General features: G+C 46.4%; 1 protein-coding gene across 1 annotated transcript in view; it reads left to right on the forward strand.

Annotated features, from left to right (window-relative positions):
- The first annotated feature begins 6,530 nt into the window (after window positions 1-6,530).
- AMN (amnion associated transmembrane protein) overlaps window positions 6,531-15,978 on the forward strand; it is a 94,936-nt gene continuing 85,488 nt past the window's right edge. Inside the window, exons 1-3 of the mRNA XM_069638109.1 lie at window positions 6,531-6,676; window positions 13,347-13,465; window positions 15,142-15,186. Of these exons, the coding sequence (XP_069494210.1) occupies window positions 6,637-6,676; window positions 13,347-13,465; window positions 15,142-15,186 (204 nt within the window). The 5' untranslated portion in view covers window positions 6,531-6,636. The remainder of the gene's footprint in view (window positions 6,677-13,346; window positions 13,466-15,141; window positions 15,187-15,978) is intronic.

Raw genomic sequence — 15,978 nt, forward strand, 5'->3', positions numbered from 1 at the left:
GAAAGGGGGTGACTATTCCCTTGGCTGATTAATGGTTTCTCTTAATTTCAGCCTGAACTCTTGGTTCTTGGTCTATGTCAGTTCTTCATTCTTTGTTTCCCGGCCTATCGGGGACTTGCTCTTTTTTGCTTTTGGTGTCTCTCAGACTTTGGTGCAAACACATTTCCTAGGCCACTGATAGCTTGGGGGATACCACTCATTTCCTCTCCTGAGCCTTAAATCATGTAGCGGGTGGTAGCACCTGTTCCACCTGGATTTCCCAGCCCCATCAGTTAGCCTAGCGCATGTGACCTCCATCACAGACCACTCTGTCATCCTCTTTTTCCAGTACATCCCTCCTTTTTCCAAACTCTACCTGCCTTTCATTGCCTCTTTCTCTTCGAGCCTCCTTCTGGATCAGCTCTTCCCCTTCATCCTTTCCCTTCTACAACGTTGCCCTTTCCGTGGTCTTTCCTCTTGCCCTTCTACATCTCAGTCCTTTTCGCCTGATGTTTTCCCCTTCCTCCTTTGATCTGGCTTGTTTCTTCCACCTCCTTAGCAGCACACCTTTCACCAAACACCCTCTCCATTGATCTCTCTCTGCTTCCTTTTAAATTCAGTGTGATTTGGGACTGCATCACAGCCCATGGAAGTGCACACCCCACAAAGGCAAGGAATAACAGGACTGGAGCTGATACAACCATGGGTTGTCCATTGGTTTCCTGTCTCATTTCCTCTAACCACATCTCATTCTTTCTTTCTCTCTCTCGCTCTGAGAAGACACGTTCGAATGGCTTACGTGCTCCTGCAGATTCCTCATCTTGATATTCTCCAGCGCCAGATGTTCACAGATATTTTCGTGACAACCGACACCTCCGACAATCATGTTTTTGACTCTGGACATGTCGCCTCGATATAAACGGAGCCCACTGTGTCCCATTACATCAGTTCCCTTTTTCCACATGATCAGAACACTTCTCTCTGGACGGGACGCTTTGAGTAATTTTGGCTGCGCCATTATGCCTGGAACCAAGCCTTTAGGGTACAAGCATTGTTGCGACTGCGAAATTAAGATGTGCATCACCATCCTGCACAACGTTGGTGTGTGGTGTCTCAGGGTGGACCATAATGTAGAGCAATGTGTGGGACCTGCCAATCAATGAGTACCAAGCATTGCGGCATCCCTCATCTAGGTCGAATTCCCGGCTTAATTGCTTTTGAAGTCTTTTGGTATCGAGACAGAGGAAGCCTACCCATTCGAATGAGAAGCGGGGTGGGGGGCAAGAGGAATAAGGTGAAGAAGCATTTGCAGTCTTACAGTGAGTGGCGCCATTCATTTTCCTTTTCCCGCAAGAAGAAGAGGGGATACACATCCTGGAGGATCCAGAGTGAGGACTCCTCTGACTCAAGCCGACACAGTAAAGCCTCTTTTCCTTCAAAGCATGTGTCTAGGACCATACGACTATGGTTTCTGGAGAACAGTGTATCTGTCTTGGCAGCCCATCTAGCAGGAACAGTGAATGTGATGGTGGACGGTCTGAGGAGGCAAGGCTAGGTTTCTCACGAATGGGAACTTTGCCTGGAGGTCCATTGCGGAGATCTTTTGAGGACGACTCTTTTAGATCTCTTTGAGACGAAAGATAATTTATTGTTGAACTTGTTCTGTTTCAGGGAATGCCCCCTGATGGGGTTATTGGGGATGCATTCCGGCCTGTTCTGGTCATCCCTGTGGTTCTCAGGTGGCCTAGGTGGTTCAGTTCTAACTTGATCCTTATTTCCCCAGATTGGGCTAAGAGAGTATGGTACCCGGTTCTTCTCGAATTGACGAACTGTATGTCTTCGCACCTTCCCTTGAGCATGAACCTGCTGTCCCAGTCCAGGGGGAGGGTGCCTCACCCATATCTGCTGTTTCCCATTCTTAATGCATGACTCTTCAGAGAATGAGGTACAGTGACTGGAATTTGAACAAAGATTGTCGAGGTGGTGCTCTCTGTACACAGGCCTCCGACAAGGTCTGTATACGTATGCAGATGGAAGAAATTTGAAAGATGATGTGGACCCTTACCGTGTTCCACCTCCATGTTGTTGGAGTTTTTGTCTTTCTTGGCTCGACAAAAGCTACACATTGGCACAGTTTACAGCTACCTTGCTGCCATCTCTATTTTCAAGAGGACCTCTGAGCACAGTTTGCTTTTTTTCCTGTCTCCTTGGTCACCGAGATTTTGATAGGATTCAAGAGTGTGTTTCTGCCGACATGGTTTATAATTCCACCTTGCAATCTCAGGGTTCGTAATATTTAGCTCCTGGTTGTACCTAAGAACAGCCTGGTGAGCTTGACAACAACTGCTACCAGGATTTCTTTTCGATTCCTGCTGCCGTACAGACATACATGAGAGATTTCCAATAGGTGTTTTGAAATGTGTAGAACTGACAGGACACATCCAGAAGACATTTACACCCTGATTCATGGATTATTTGCGCCAAAAAAAACAGGATTTGTGCGCCATTCTGCCCGCAAATCCCTATTTATCAAATGGGGATTTGCGGGCAGAATGGCGCACAAATCCCGTTTTTTTCGGCGCAAATAATCCATGAATCAGCGTGCTTATGTAGAAGGCTTGTTGACTAAAGTTATAGTTTGCATCTCATGGATACTTTACCTCTGTGGCACGCTATGTACTAGCTCCTGCTTTCCAAAAGATGGCTCCTTGTAGCTGTATGAGACCCACTACCCAGGAGCAGCTTTAATGTCCCGATCATCAAGTCTTTATTTCGATCCCTGCAATCTTAATTTAGTTCTGACCTTTTCTTATATATCCCACCCCCTCCTGCCCATATACCCATGTTCTCTAAGACTCCTGATATGAAAGAAGTTTGGGTGGCAACTGTGTTTGCTCTGCGTATAAGCAAAATGTGGGCTCTTTCCTGCAGGCCGCCTTTCCTTTATTTTTCACAAGAGAAAGTGGTCCTTCATTTTTGACCTTTTTATCCTAAAGACACTTCAGACATCCACGTCAACCAGAATATTCAGCTACTAGTCCTTTTCCATCCTCATCCTTCCAAGGATGAGGAAGGGTTACAAAGGTTGGACCCTAAGATCTCTTTGGTTTTCTCCATTGCTAGGACTGCAAGGATGACGAGCTTTGAGTGTCCTTCTCTCAGGACTGGGTGGATAGGATGTGAGTAAAAGGACTCTTTCACAGTGGATAGTGTTATGTATCTCCGAATGCGATGAAAAGGTGGGTAAATGCATTGCTTCTTACAGCTGCTGAGCAAAGGGAGAAAAAAAGAGGCAACTGAGGTAATGGGGTGTAGTGTGCTACATTTAAACCAAGGTGACGTCATGTCTGGAGTCGAGGACACAGTTTTCGGAGGTGACCGTCATCGAGCTACACTACTGCCTCCAGTGAAAATTTCTGAGAACAGCTTACGCTGCAGGACATCTGTGGGAGGTGAATCCGTAGAAGGAGCATTACTGGCAAGTCATTTTTCCTTTACTGTTTTGTTGCAATTTTCCCTCAAGAAGCCATAAAATGAAAACATTTGTTTAAAACATAAAAACCAAGGTGTTTGGTAAGTGCCTATGCCGCGTAAAAGACAATATTTTATGATACATTGCTGGCATAGATTGTGGCCACAGCCCCTTTCAAGTGATTTACAGAGACCATAACTAGCATAGATAGACTGTGGCCGCAGCCCCATGCAAGTGATTTACAGAGACCATAACTACCATAGATAGATTGTGGCCGCAGCCTATATTGTGGCCGCAGCCTCATGCAAGTGATTTACAGAGACCATAACTACCATAGATAGATTGTGGCCGCAGCCTCATGCAAGTGATTTACAGAGACCATAACTACCATAGATAGATTGTGGCCGCAGCCTCATGCAAGTGATTTACAGACACCATAACTACCATAGATAGATTGTGGCCGCAGCCTCATGCAAGTGATTTACAGAGACCATAACTACCATAGATAGATTGTGGCCGCAGCCTCATGCAAGTGATTTACAGACACCATAACTACCATAGATAGATTGTGGCCGCAGCCTATATTGTGGCCGCATTCTCATGCAAGTGATTTACAGAGACCATACTACCATAGATAGATTGTGGCCGCAGCCTCATGCTAGTGATTTACAGAGATCATTACTACCATAGATAGATTGTGGCCGCAGCCTCATGCAAGTGATTTACAGACGCCATAACTACCATAGATAGATTGTGGCCGCAGCCTATATTGTGGCCGCAGCCTCATGCTAGTGATTTACAGAGATCATTACTACCATAGATAGATTGTGGCCGCAGCCTCATGCTAGTGATTTACAGAGACCATAACTACCATAGATAGATTGTGGCCGCAGCCCCATGCAAGTGATTTACAGAGACCATTACTGCCAAAGATAGATTGCGGCTTCCGGCCTCATGAAAATGTAAAATGCTCCTGTGTACCATTGGTACCATGACATTTACTAAATAATTTTTTTTATGTTACCCTAGAAAACCAGTTGTATATTTTACCCATTTAAAAAATTGTGCAGCAAAATGCACCATTTCAACACATTTAAAAAGAATTCTCAAGTGGAGAACCCACCAGAAACCCCCTTTAATTATTTGTAGGCTGCCTGCTACACTCGGTCACTCGCACTAATTTGAGTAAATATTTAGACCTTTGTGGCAATGTGGCTCATGCCAGCAGGCAAAGCCCTCTTAGGCAATGGTGCACTTGCCGGCACGGTGGTGAAGGGGACGTTGTGCGGTCCCGCTGGCGGGATACCAATGTCCGCTCTCCAAGGTGGAAGGGTTTCTGGGGTGGTCCCAATGTGCATTGCAGGGCTCTAATTCACTCAGCACCGCTGGCAGCATCAACCCGCAGCGACAATGGGGTGAGTCCCGGTGTGGGACGGCGGGCCGTGGGAACACCAGAGCGGGGTGCTAGAAAGATGGAACATTGGGCGAGGCTTCTTTCACCACAGACTGGTCTTCAGGGACAAAAGGTAATAGAGGGCAGCGAAAGTGGGGGTGGTCACAGAAGGAGGGAGAAGGCTGGCACCAATCGGGATCCAAGGAGGGGGATGTAAAAAACAGTGCGAATTACAATGGGGTGAACGTTAATCATATCCCTCTGCTTGCAGGACAGAGACGGACTAGAGGAAGCATTTGAAGGGTATACCTGGGCATATTAGGAGAGAATTGGAGCCAAGAACATGGACCCTTATTACCTACCTCAGCCTACCGAGACAGGAGCGCCTCATTGGGAACCCAGGGAGAGCTGAAGGGGGCCGACCTGAACCAAAGGAAGAACAGTATTTGCTAAGTAAGGGAAGGCAAGACCACCCCTGTACTGAACATCCGTGAATAGTCAGCCATAAGAGTGGCTCCTGTCGCCTTTCCCACTTCTCACAACTCTCCACTGAAAATATTCACAAGCTGACTGACCGCGAACAATTTGGAATTCTGGTGTCCCTGCATGAGCCGTGTTCGCCCATCCACTAGAAGCTGCCTCCACCACTGGTACAGCAACGCGTGTCATCCCTCTACCACACAAAGGGAAAGGCCAAGTAGAGCGGTGTAGCCGATTCCTTAAGAACTGTACAAGAAGAGCGGCGGCACGTCAAGTGAAATTGTTCAAGATGTTCTGGCCCTTCGTAGGGTTGCAGTGCACACCCTCGCAGTTCTTAAAAATCCTTTCCAACTCACGAGAGGGTGGTCCTGTGACACTAAACGCAGCCCTGGACCTTCGAGAAGTCGCCCGGTGAGCGACCATCGGACGAAATGATACGCTAGAAGGTCCAAGAAGTTCAGAAGCAGAGAGCAGTTAGTTTTGGCAAGTGACTTGCCACCGCTGTGAAATCAGAGAACTGCCTCGTTTTTAAAGATTGCGGGTGCCTTTCTTTTGATTTTTAAGGTGGTTCTGTTTCTGCGAAAAAACTTCACATGGATGCCTCTTTTTGTAAGAAACTCTTTCAGATGTCTCGTAGCAGTGCCTGAGACGTCTATTGCCATAACAGGTGAACATGACTGTCCATTTTGTGACCTCTTGGCCTTCCTGTCAGTAGGTGGGTGGAGTAAATACTACCCAATGTTGCTGCTTCGTAACCCCTCCGATTTAAAACATTGTCACTAAACTTCTTTAAAAGAAAACAAGCATTGCCTCCAGCTCTGACCAGTTTTAGTTAAAGTGCAAGTTTGGAATTCAACGTTTTAGTACTTAATCATTGGAGCTTATTAACAACTACTGTTCACTGACTGTGGCTGGTGTCTCAGGTTTTCTCTAAAGACATCCGAACACCATAAATGTCAAGGGTCACTTCCATTACATCCCACTCCCAAATCATTTCGTTGAGCTATCACTAGACAACCTGCCTTTCGAAACAGGCCAACACACACTCGTTGATAGGCTTTATTTCAGACCCTAAAACCCACTGCGTCTGCAAAGACCCTAGGCTGTTGCATCACACTTTCAGAATGTGTGCAGAGGACGGAGTGCGTGCTGTAAATGAGTAATGCCTACTTTAATCTGTCACTTGCCTCTGCCACTGCCAGGCCGCCTTTTCTTGCTGAGCTTTGACCCTTCCCGTCACGTGGGCGCTGCATCCTTAAAGAGAGTCCAAGGTGTGGGCGCAGGCGGCTGAGGACCCCGCCGGGAGCGCACGATGGAGTGGGCGCCGCTTCTCCCGGTCCTTCTGCTCTGCCGTGAGTAGCGGGGCTGTCGTGGGTGGGTGCTGTTGGGCGGCTAGCTGCGGTTTGCTGTTATTTGGGGAGGCATTCGGCTCTGGTTTTTGGCTGCGCTCATGTTTATCGGGGAGAGAAAGGCCTGCGCGGTGTTTCAGCATGGGCTGGCCTCCCTGCTGTGCCTTAAAGGCGCAGGGACCTGTAACAAATAGCACCCTTTTACTGCTAGCATTCATATACATGTGCCTTTATGTTTATGACGTGGTACATGTTTCCAACGGCCCCCATCGTCTTTTTAGCAGCACTGGCAAGCAGCAGTTATCTGTTGGGTGGGAGTGGGGGGGGGGGGGGGGGATTGTGGTCAACAATTGATTTTAGCAAGTTAACTGAGATTTGCCATGGTTTACACATTGCCAGGGGTTGTGGATGATGGCTGCCCAGTGATCTGTGACATCTCTGTGGTCCCCAACAGCTGGCCAGAGTTGTACTTGATATTCGACAAAATTACACATGTCCGCCTATGGATGGCCACAGGTTATCCATGATATTAGCTAGGGTTATCCGTGGTTGCCCATGGATGGCCAGGCTACTCCTCACCGATGACGCCAACAAGGCTGAAACATGTTTGGGGATGCTTGTGGTCTCGTGCAGAAGGGATGTGACCTAGCAGTTCGGGCTGGACTGCCCCTTTGGGGGTGGGACCAGGCCTGATTTGCATATGGTTTTTTCCCCTTTTGTAATGGCTTCGCAGGGGAAGAACAATGGTCTGGAGGGTTGCCCAGAGCAATGCCAGAGGTGAAGATGTATTCTAAACCTTGCAGCCATCACCTCTTTTGTTTTGCTATTCTCCATGATATTGGCCATGGTTGTTTGCTATATCCCCAATGCTCGCCTAAGGATGGTCACAGGTTGCCCATGATATTTGCTAGGGCTGTCAGTGGCTGCTCTGAGGTTGGTCATGGATGGCCACGGTTTGTCCGTGATATTGGCCAGGGTTATTTGCTATATCCCCAATGCTCGCCTATGGATGGTCACAGGTTGCCCATGATATTTGCTAGGGTTATCGGTGGCTTCTCTGTGGTTGCCCATGGATGGCCATGGCATGTCCATGATAGTGGCCAGGGTTATTTGACACTTCCTCATGCTCGCCTAAGGATGGTCACAGGTTGCCCATGATATTTGCTAGGGTTATCGGTGGCTTCTCTGTGGTTGCCCATGGATGGCCATGGCTTGTCCATGATAATGGCCAGGGTTATTTGCTACTACCCCATGCTCGCCTATGGATGGTCACAGGTTGTCTGTGATATTAGCTAGGGTTATCCGTGGCTTCTCTGTGGTTGCCCACGGATGGCCATGGCTTGTCCATGATATTGGCCAGGGTTGTTTGCTATATCCCCAATGCTCGCCTATGGATGGTCACAGGTTTTCCATGATATTTGCTGTGCTTATCTCTGGCATCTCTGTGGTTGCCCATGGATGGCCATGTCTTATCCAGGATATTGGCCATGGTTGTTTGCTATATCCCCAATGCTCGCCTATGGATGGTCACAGGTTTTCCATGATATTTGCTGTGCTTATCTCTGGCATCTCTGTGGTTGCCCATGGATGGCCATGTCTTATCCAGGATATTGGCCATGGTTGTTTGCTATATCCCCAATGCTCGCCTAAGGATGGTCACAGGTTGCCCATGATATTTGCTAGGGTTGTCAGTGGCTGCTCTGGGGTTGGCCATGGATGGGCACTTTTCATCAATATTTACCATGGTGTCCACCAGGACTGGGACAATGCCACCAAAGCACTATAGAAGTGGAGGATGCCACTGTGGCGTGTCCTATCCGACGCCAAGCTGTGCAGTGGGCATCATCGCCTTACATTAGAATCATTATTGTTCTCATAAACTGCTCCATGTTGGATTCCCCTCTCTTCTAAGCACTGTAAAAAAGGTTCATTGACTTGTTACTTTCTACATTTCCTGTCTCAAGAATCTGAGTACCCCCCTAGGCACCCCCACTGCCCTTTGGATATTGGGAGCATCGTTTGCTTGGCATTTCTGCCTCTAGGAAATGGTTTTACATCCAAATGGAGATTTCTTTTTGAAAGGAGACCGCCATTGGCAAAGCCAACAGTATGGGATTCTTACACATGCAGTGGATAGGTATTTGCCAGGCACTGCTATCCTGCGCCTTGATCGTCACACCGTTTGGCACCTTTTGTAGGCAGCGCCAGATTAGTGGCCCAAAGTTATAGGGTCATATCATTCCGAATCCGCCCGCACTGCTCACTTGTTTTATTTCACCTAAATGAAAGGAGTTGTGGACATGAAAAAGCGAGTGCACAGAGCAAGCTACCATTCCAAAAGGCAATGTAGGTGAAATGTTTTTAAAAATGGAGCTACACGGTCCAGCACCTTTAACAAAATATATTAGCCATATGGTCATAGTTTTTGTTTAACCATCCGTAGTGGGGAAACACAGTAGCCGGGAGCACATTTCTTTGCACCTACAGGAGCATGCATGTGCCCAGTAGGACACAATGTGCCTGGAGGAGCCAAGGAATGCACAGTAGATAAAACAGTGTCTTCCTGATGCACAGTGACCCTGTAGAAAGAAGTCCCCTGCCTGAGCCCATCACATATCTGCAGAGTCGGATTGCAGTGGGGTACGTTAACATCATTATGCACACTACACATTGCACTTTATGACATTGTATATGTATCTATAGTGTGATGTATTTTAAAATGATGACACTGTTTGTGTATCTGTCAGTTTGTAATATGAATGTCTAACAAAGTAATTAGCGAGCAATGGCAGCTTTAAAAAATTACACAATAACTAAGCAAATATGTGACAAAACATATCCTCATTCTATCTTTTGGTGTAGTTCTATGACACTGTGTAGAAATAGGTTTATCTGTTACTCATATTCCCTGCTTTTAATATGTCCGTCTCTTTTCTCTTTCCCCTTTAAGTCACTTTTGATTGTTCGCACTCTGCGTGTTCGCCGATAGGGCCCGGTGTACCCGTGGCTTTTCGGAGGACTCGTCTGTTTCTGTAGGTGCTGGTATCTTCTCTCACGATCGACCGAGCAAGGATTCCTGTCTGCTTCCTTCTCGCAGTTTTCTTTCCTTCACCTGTTGGTCCGCAGCAGCTTCCTCTTGACAAGCATGCTGTCTTCTCGGCTCCGGAAAGGGAAACAGTGTTCCCCTGTGCCTGTGAACACCCAGGACCTTTTCTCCAGTTTATGGCGTTCCTGCAAAGATCCTCGGTTCAGCATTTCCTTCTTCCTCCAGTGGCCAGCTGCCTGACTACACCACGCTGGCCCTGGCATCTCAGCTCCCTGCTTCTCGTGGAGAGGTGAAGCCCTTACGTGCCAGTCGCCACAGCAGCTGCCTTCCATTCCCTGTTTGGGCTGCTTACAATTCCCAGTAAACACTAGAGCACTCGCTAGGTTATCAGTCTCTGTTGCTCCACATTGCTCGTTCCTCTTCTTCGTCCCAGTATTTTGTGAATTCTGGGAACAGAAGTCCATCGTGAATGACTGACTTATGGAATTCAGATAAGCATTTTGCAAAGGTTTTGATTGCAAGTCAGTTCTGATTGATTGACAAGTGGAATTAAAAGATGTGATTTCATCACATTGGCAAATTAGACCATGGTTGGTCAGTAGCTTTGGAAAAAGCGTTTTCCCTGTCTTCATAGGTGTGGATACATGATAGGCCATAAGGGTTTTACACATGTGTAGTGATAAACTGTACCCGCACCTCCCTGGGATCCAGCCCTTTGTGCAAAGTAAATCACTCCAAATTACCTTCCCACACAAATAAGGTTTAAGACGCATGATCAACTCAATCTGGAAAAAAGCCAATCACACAGAATATATGATGCTTGCATTTATTATCTACAGTGTCTAATGAAAACTAAGCAGCAATTTACAATAATGTGGAAATAGAAAGTGCAAGCTATATAATGCCAATTATCAATCACAGATGAATATGCAATTATTTGGTCTTACGCTCCTAATGAAATGTAGATGAAGGTACGATCTGATCACACCCAGGACCCTCGCCGCTACAGGTGCCCGGCACTCCTCAGAAGAGGAGGGGAGGACTGGCCAAGCCCCCACAGTCCTACACCAGAGCGGGGATGTGATGCTAGCAGTCTCTGCCCAGATAGTGCACAGCTGGTCGTCCAGGCACTGTTCTTCTTGATACGCGCGTCTTTCCAACAGCCCAGGATGAGTCCTCTCTTCCCTGGTCCAAATATAGTTCTCTTATTAGGAGCTGCACGTCAATCATCATAACGTGTCATCTCTTCGAGAAGCTTCTAGGCTCACCCGTCCTGGCAGTAAACATGTTTTTGCTTGGAAAGTTACAAGACTGGAAACAGCCAGTCTTGGCTCCCAGGCTTCGGGCACTGTGTTTTGAGAAGATCAGACATTCTTGCCTTATCAGTGCACCTGACTCGCAGAGCGAAGACGAGCAAAGCTGTGCCTGGCTCCCAAGGGCTGCGTAGAGCCTCTTGCAAATGCTAGATGTTTTATGTCTTCAGAAAAGGCCTTCGCAATTAACCCCTTGCAAGCATGCAGGCTCACCCAGTTCGAGAGTCCTGGTTGATGTCAGAATTTTCCTCCACGCTTCGAATAGGCTCTAATACACACAAGATAGCTCAGTGGGTTAGTGCAAATGCAGGTTACTGCAAGTGCCTAGCAGTTTATCACAACAACATGGGGATGTTATTTTCAAGGGAAAATGGAGGATACCATGTCTCGTCCGATGGAGACACAACCTCTTCCAGGAGGCTGTTTTCTCCCATGTGATCCTCCCTCATATAGCCGCCCCCAGGGTCAGGATCAAGTAGCGGCTGCCGTTCCATGGCCACATGGGAGAAGATCACCGCAGTGAAATCTGTGATGACTCCACGGGATTCACCACACATCTCACATGTAGTTGGCGGTTTACAACAGAGACAGACCCTGATCCACACCAAGCAATCGACAAAAAAAAACCAAGGAAAATCCCACGACATACCAAACGACAAGCCGTAATAGGACCAAAGACCGAACACATAACAAGACGAAGTCCGAAACACCAGGGCGACTCATCAATAGGACCCTGACCCTAAACTATAGCCATTACCAACAGACCTAATCACGGCATATAGCTAGGGAACAGGAAACCCTGTACCATTAGCTCCAATCCAGAGGGTGAGAAACAGAATAAGCACCCACTTGACACAATGCTCATCAAGATACAGCGGGAAGCACAATGCACCATCACATACAAACCACAACTAAAGAATAACCAAGGAAGCCACCCCACGGAAACCATAGAACCAGAGGCATTGCTAGGGGTGGGCTTAGGGGGCTATAGTCCTGATCTTTTGGTTGAAGCCCCGGGATAGAAGCTCAGGGGCCACAACCAAAAGGCTAGCTAGCCCGAGTCACGCCAGTCCTGACATTAGCATAGCCCCGTATCTTATCCACTCCTAGCAACACCCCTGCATAGAACCAACTGAAAGACAGGCATGATAGGAGGAAACTAACGACTGAATACACAGGCTGACCAAGACAGAGCCACTATGATGCCTCTTCAACAGCACTCCGACCCTGAACCATTCAAAGCTTCAACTGACCACTGTCACATTAGATAACAAGAGAATAGATAGTACCAACCCAGTTCCACACCCGAAGAAAAGGTTCAGACACGTACCACCCCATACAATACTCACTATGATACTGCTGGATCCGCGCAGCACCACCACAGCGAGACAAGACGGCCCATAATAAACCAGCAACAATCCCACTGACAGGGATACAACTCAAACGGAACCAGAAGTACCTGAACCAGGATACAGACCCCACTAACCCAACCATCCATTTTCTGCATACTCAACCCACACAAAACTCACACAACCATTTCTCTCCCAGCAATCCGCACGCAGTTTACCACACCACATCAACAATACACAAACGGCACCTACAGCACACAAGGTCTCTCCCGACCCGATACTTGCACCAAAGCCCAGCACTCTGTGTATACCGAGCTGAAGCTTCCAACAGCACACCACCTCTCCCACTCTCCTGCCCCCCTCCTCCCGACTAACCATACCCGCCCTACTTCTGTTTATCGATCCACCAGAGCACCTGGGGACTAATTCCGTTGGAGAAGGTGTGCTATATAAATACCTTTAACTTAACACATCATAGCATTTAACCAACTTAAACAATATCGAGATACATATCGTATATCGCCATTCAGCCTAAAAATATTGAGATATGACTTTTGGTCCATATCATCCAGCCCTACGCAGAGGGAGAAGTCTTTGTATCATATCAATGCAATCTAAAGGGATCCTGTGATTTCTTGCCAACCATGCAGTGAATTGTAGAATGTGGCTGTTGGTAGCCCACGCGAGGATGCCTGCCTGTTGGTTATCCTTTACATGAGCAATATTTGGGGCTTACACCACCCCCCTGGATGTACAGGCCCTAATCACATCAAACTCAGAAGTTGTTTCAAAAATATTTAGTTTTTTTGTATTTGTGTGTTTTGGAGTTTGTGAAATATTTAACTAAAAACATATTTTGTATATTAGACTGAGATTATGGATGGCTAGCTGCCACTTTTTTTTGATGTAATCATTCTTCTGTATTACATAAATCTATCTGTTCTCTTTTCCTTGCATTAAATTAGACATATCCTCTGCAATGTACAAGCAGTGGATCCCAAACACCAATTTTGAAAATCCTCTCAATTGGGATAGGAACCAGACGCCCTGTGCTTTGGATGCAGTCTACTTTGAAAACAGAAAGGTATGTCTTACATGTGTGTATAAACAGAATATTGTACACTGCATGGATGTCTTGGAAACCTTCAGGGATCTTTGAGTGTCTTAACTCAGTATTTGATGTAGGCGCAATACTCCGTAGAACACGGACTGCGTTGCCGACCCCCCCAATCTTCTTGAGTGCATTGAGTGTTACGGTATTCCATATTTTCTGTGACTCTTACTTGCTTTTAGTGGCTGGCTGCCAGCAACCATCTTTGACTTCCAATGCTTGCCAGTCATCTTCAAACTGATTCCTGCTTCTGCTGGGCAGAGGGGGGGGGGGGACTAGCCAGAGGCAGCGGTCACTAGGTTGGAGCCTCTCCCGGCCAAAAGAAATGGATGCTCCACCAGTAGACGCTACAGAGATGGATAGTTTATCACGTAGTGCCAGACGTCTGTCTTGAAGCGTAGCCACTTTGTGCCATGGCTGGTCGGTACTGGTGGACACAAGGCTTCAGAACTAAAAGGACCCCTTCTTGCCAGCGAGTCGGAAGGCTTCACAAATGAGTAGGCTCTGCTCGGCTCCATGGAAAATTAAAATGTATATATATTTTAGGTGTAGAGGAGATGTAAAGGATAGGTGGATGATGGTCGGTAGTGAGGCATAGGGGAGGACCACCCATTATTTAAAAATATAAACCGATGAAACGCGATGATATTATTTCAGCACTGTAATTTACGACAGGCCAATTTACTACGATGAAAGAACATTGAACCGCAGGAGAAACAGAACACTTTGTTCGCAAGGAGGAAAGTTCAACGCCTTTGTTTTCGGTGCCAGAAGGGTTGGGTGAACACCCATGGGGAAAGGAGAACAGAGCAGATCGGACGGTTTGACTGCCCTATGAAAACCGTGAACAGGATATGGGGGACCGGAACTAAACCTCAAGGGTGAGGGGAGGGCTTGGGCAGGTTTCTGGGTCACACCTGGTCCATCCCTATCAAGATTCAGGACTCGCCCTACAGATTATTCTCAACCCTGCGGCTTGGGAGGTTGGGCTGGATGAACTACTCCCAAATGTATGGGGCTGCAACTAGAACAAAAGTGGGATATAATTGTACCATTACACGAGTTATCAAGATTTAATGAAGTCTCTTATGAGATTGTGGGGTAATTGTGAAATCTTCTGGTATAATGTTTACATAAACTGCACCATTACAGCATCACACGGTGGGATTCTACCGTATCAGTGAAGTTTTAATATGGGTGAGGGACCAACTGTTCACCCTGCGACGGTTGAGAATTGCGGACCCAAATCCCAGCTAATAGACCTTCGTTGCATTCTTGACACAAATCCATAGAATCCCAACGTTAGAATCTGCACAAACAAAATGACCTAAACAACACAAATCCAGCACCAAAGCTCAAAATGATTATCCGACCTTCTTAAAAGGGAGAACAGGATATTCCATTAGCGCAGGTGAGAAGAATTGGTATTGCCGTATGCCATGTGCTGATATCATTATTGTGCAATTTTAATTATTTTGTTAGTTTGTGCACTCAGTTATGGTACAATGGAATATTAAGTACACGCATGTTAGAAAGCCCATGTATTTGATTACGTCCATGTTTAGTGTGTATGTATATGCTGGATCCAAGCATTTTCTGCTCTGCAAAGCTTTTTGATTTCACTCAAGATACTTTTATATTTCTTTCAGGCTGTATCTGTCTACGTCCAGTCAACTCATTCATTGAGCAGCATGGTAAGATCTCCAGATGCGTAATCCACACCACAATATCAAACACAAAACTAGATATCTGACCTCCTTATTAAGTTGAAATAAATACTGATTATACAATTGCTAAAGTTTAAAAAAAAGAAGAGCAAAAATTAAGTAAGATGTGTTCTAACATAATGTTACTGAAATGTGCATGTCACAAAAGTCCTGGCCCCCTTTAAGCAAAGATTAAAACATAAAAGGGAACATATACTTAATTCAAATGTTCTAGTTGTGTTTCAAGTGTTACTTGTTTTTTTGGTACACTGATCGGTTCTTTCTCTTCCAGTAAGGTTACAGCTTCTGGCAATGCATGAAAATATGTTTAATGAATTGAAAAAGGGGCTTTCTGCCCAACAAAAAGGGTCTGGTGACTGACCCAGCAGGGACAAATGGTCACTGCTGCTGTGATCATGGTTCTGGAGAAAGCTGAAGTGTAACCCGCTCCAATTGTGAACAAGCAGATGCCGTGTGACATGAGTTCGATACTCCGATCGGGCTGACACAACCCTAAGGTTGACGAGTTGTGTACATCTAGTGGACAATAACATTCACACCAATTATTACAGCGCTTGGAAACGGGAAGAATTTCATAGGAAGCACTATACAAATCACCAAAGTATTGTTGCAATAATTATTATCACATCTGATGAAAGTCTCTCGCACACACACAGGTCCCGCAGTTTAAATCAGGGCTCCACGCTGCAGCATTCTGATGTTGCAGCAATGCCTGCTTATACAAGAAAACAAAAAATACTGTTCCATGCATACTGTCCT

Source organism: Ambystoma mexicanum, chromosome 14 (assembly GCF_040938575.1).
Source record: "Ambystoma mexicanum isolate Mex_15411 chromosome 14, UKY_AmexF1_1, whole genome shotgun sequence".
In the NCBI taxonomy this organism is placed as follows: domain Eukaryota; kingdom Metazoa; phylum Chordata; class Amphibia; order Caudata; family Ambystomatidae; genus Ambystoma; species Ambystoma mexicanum.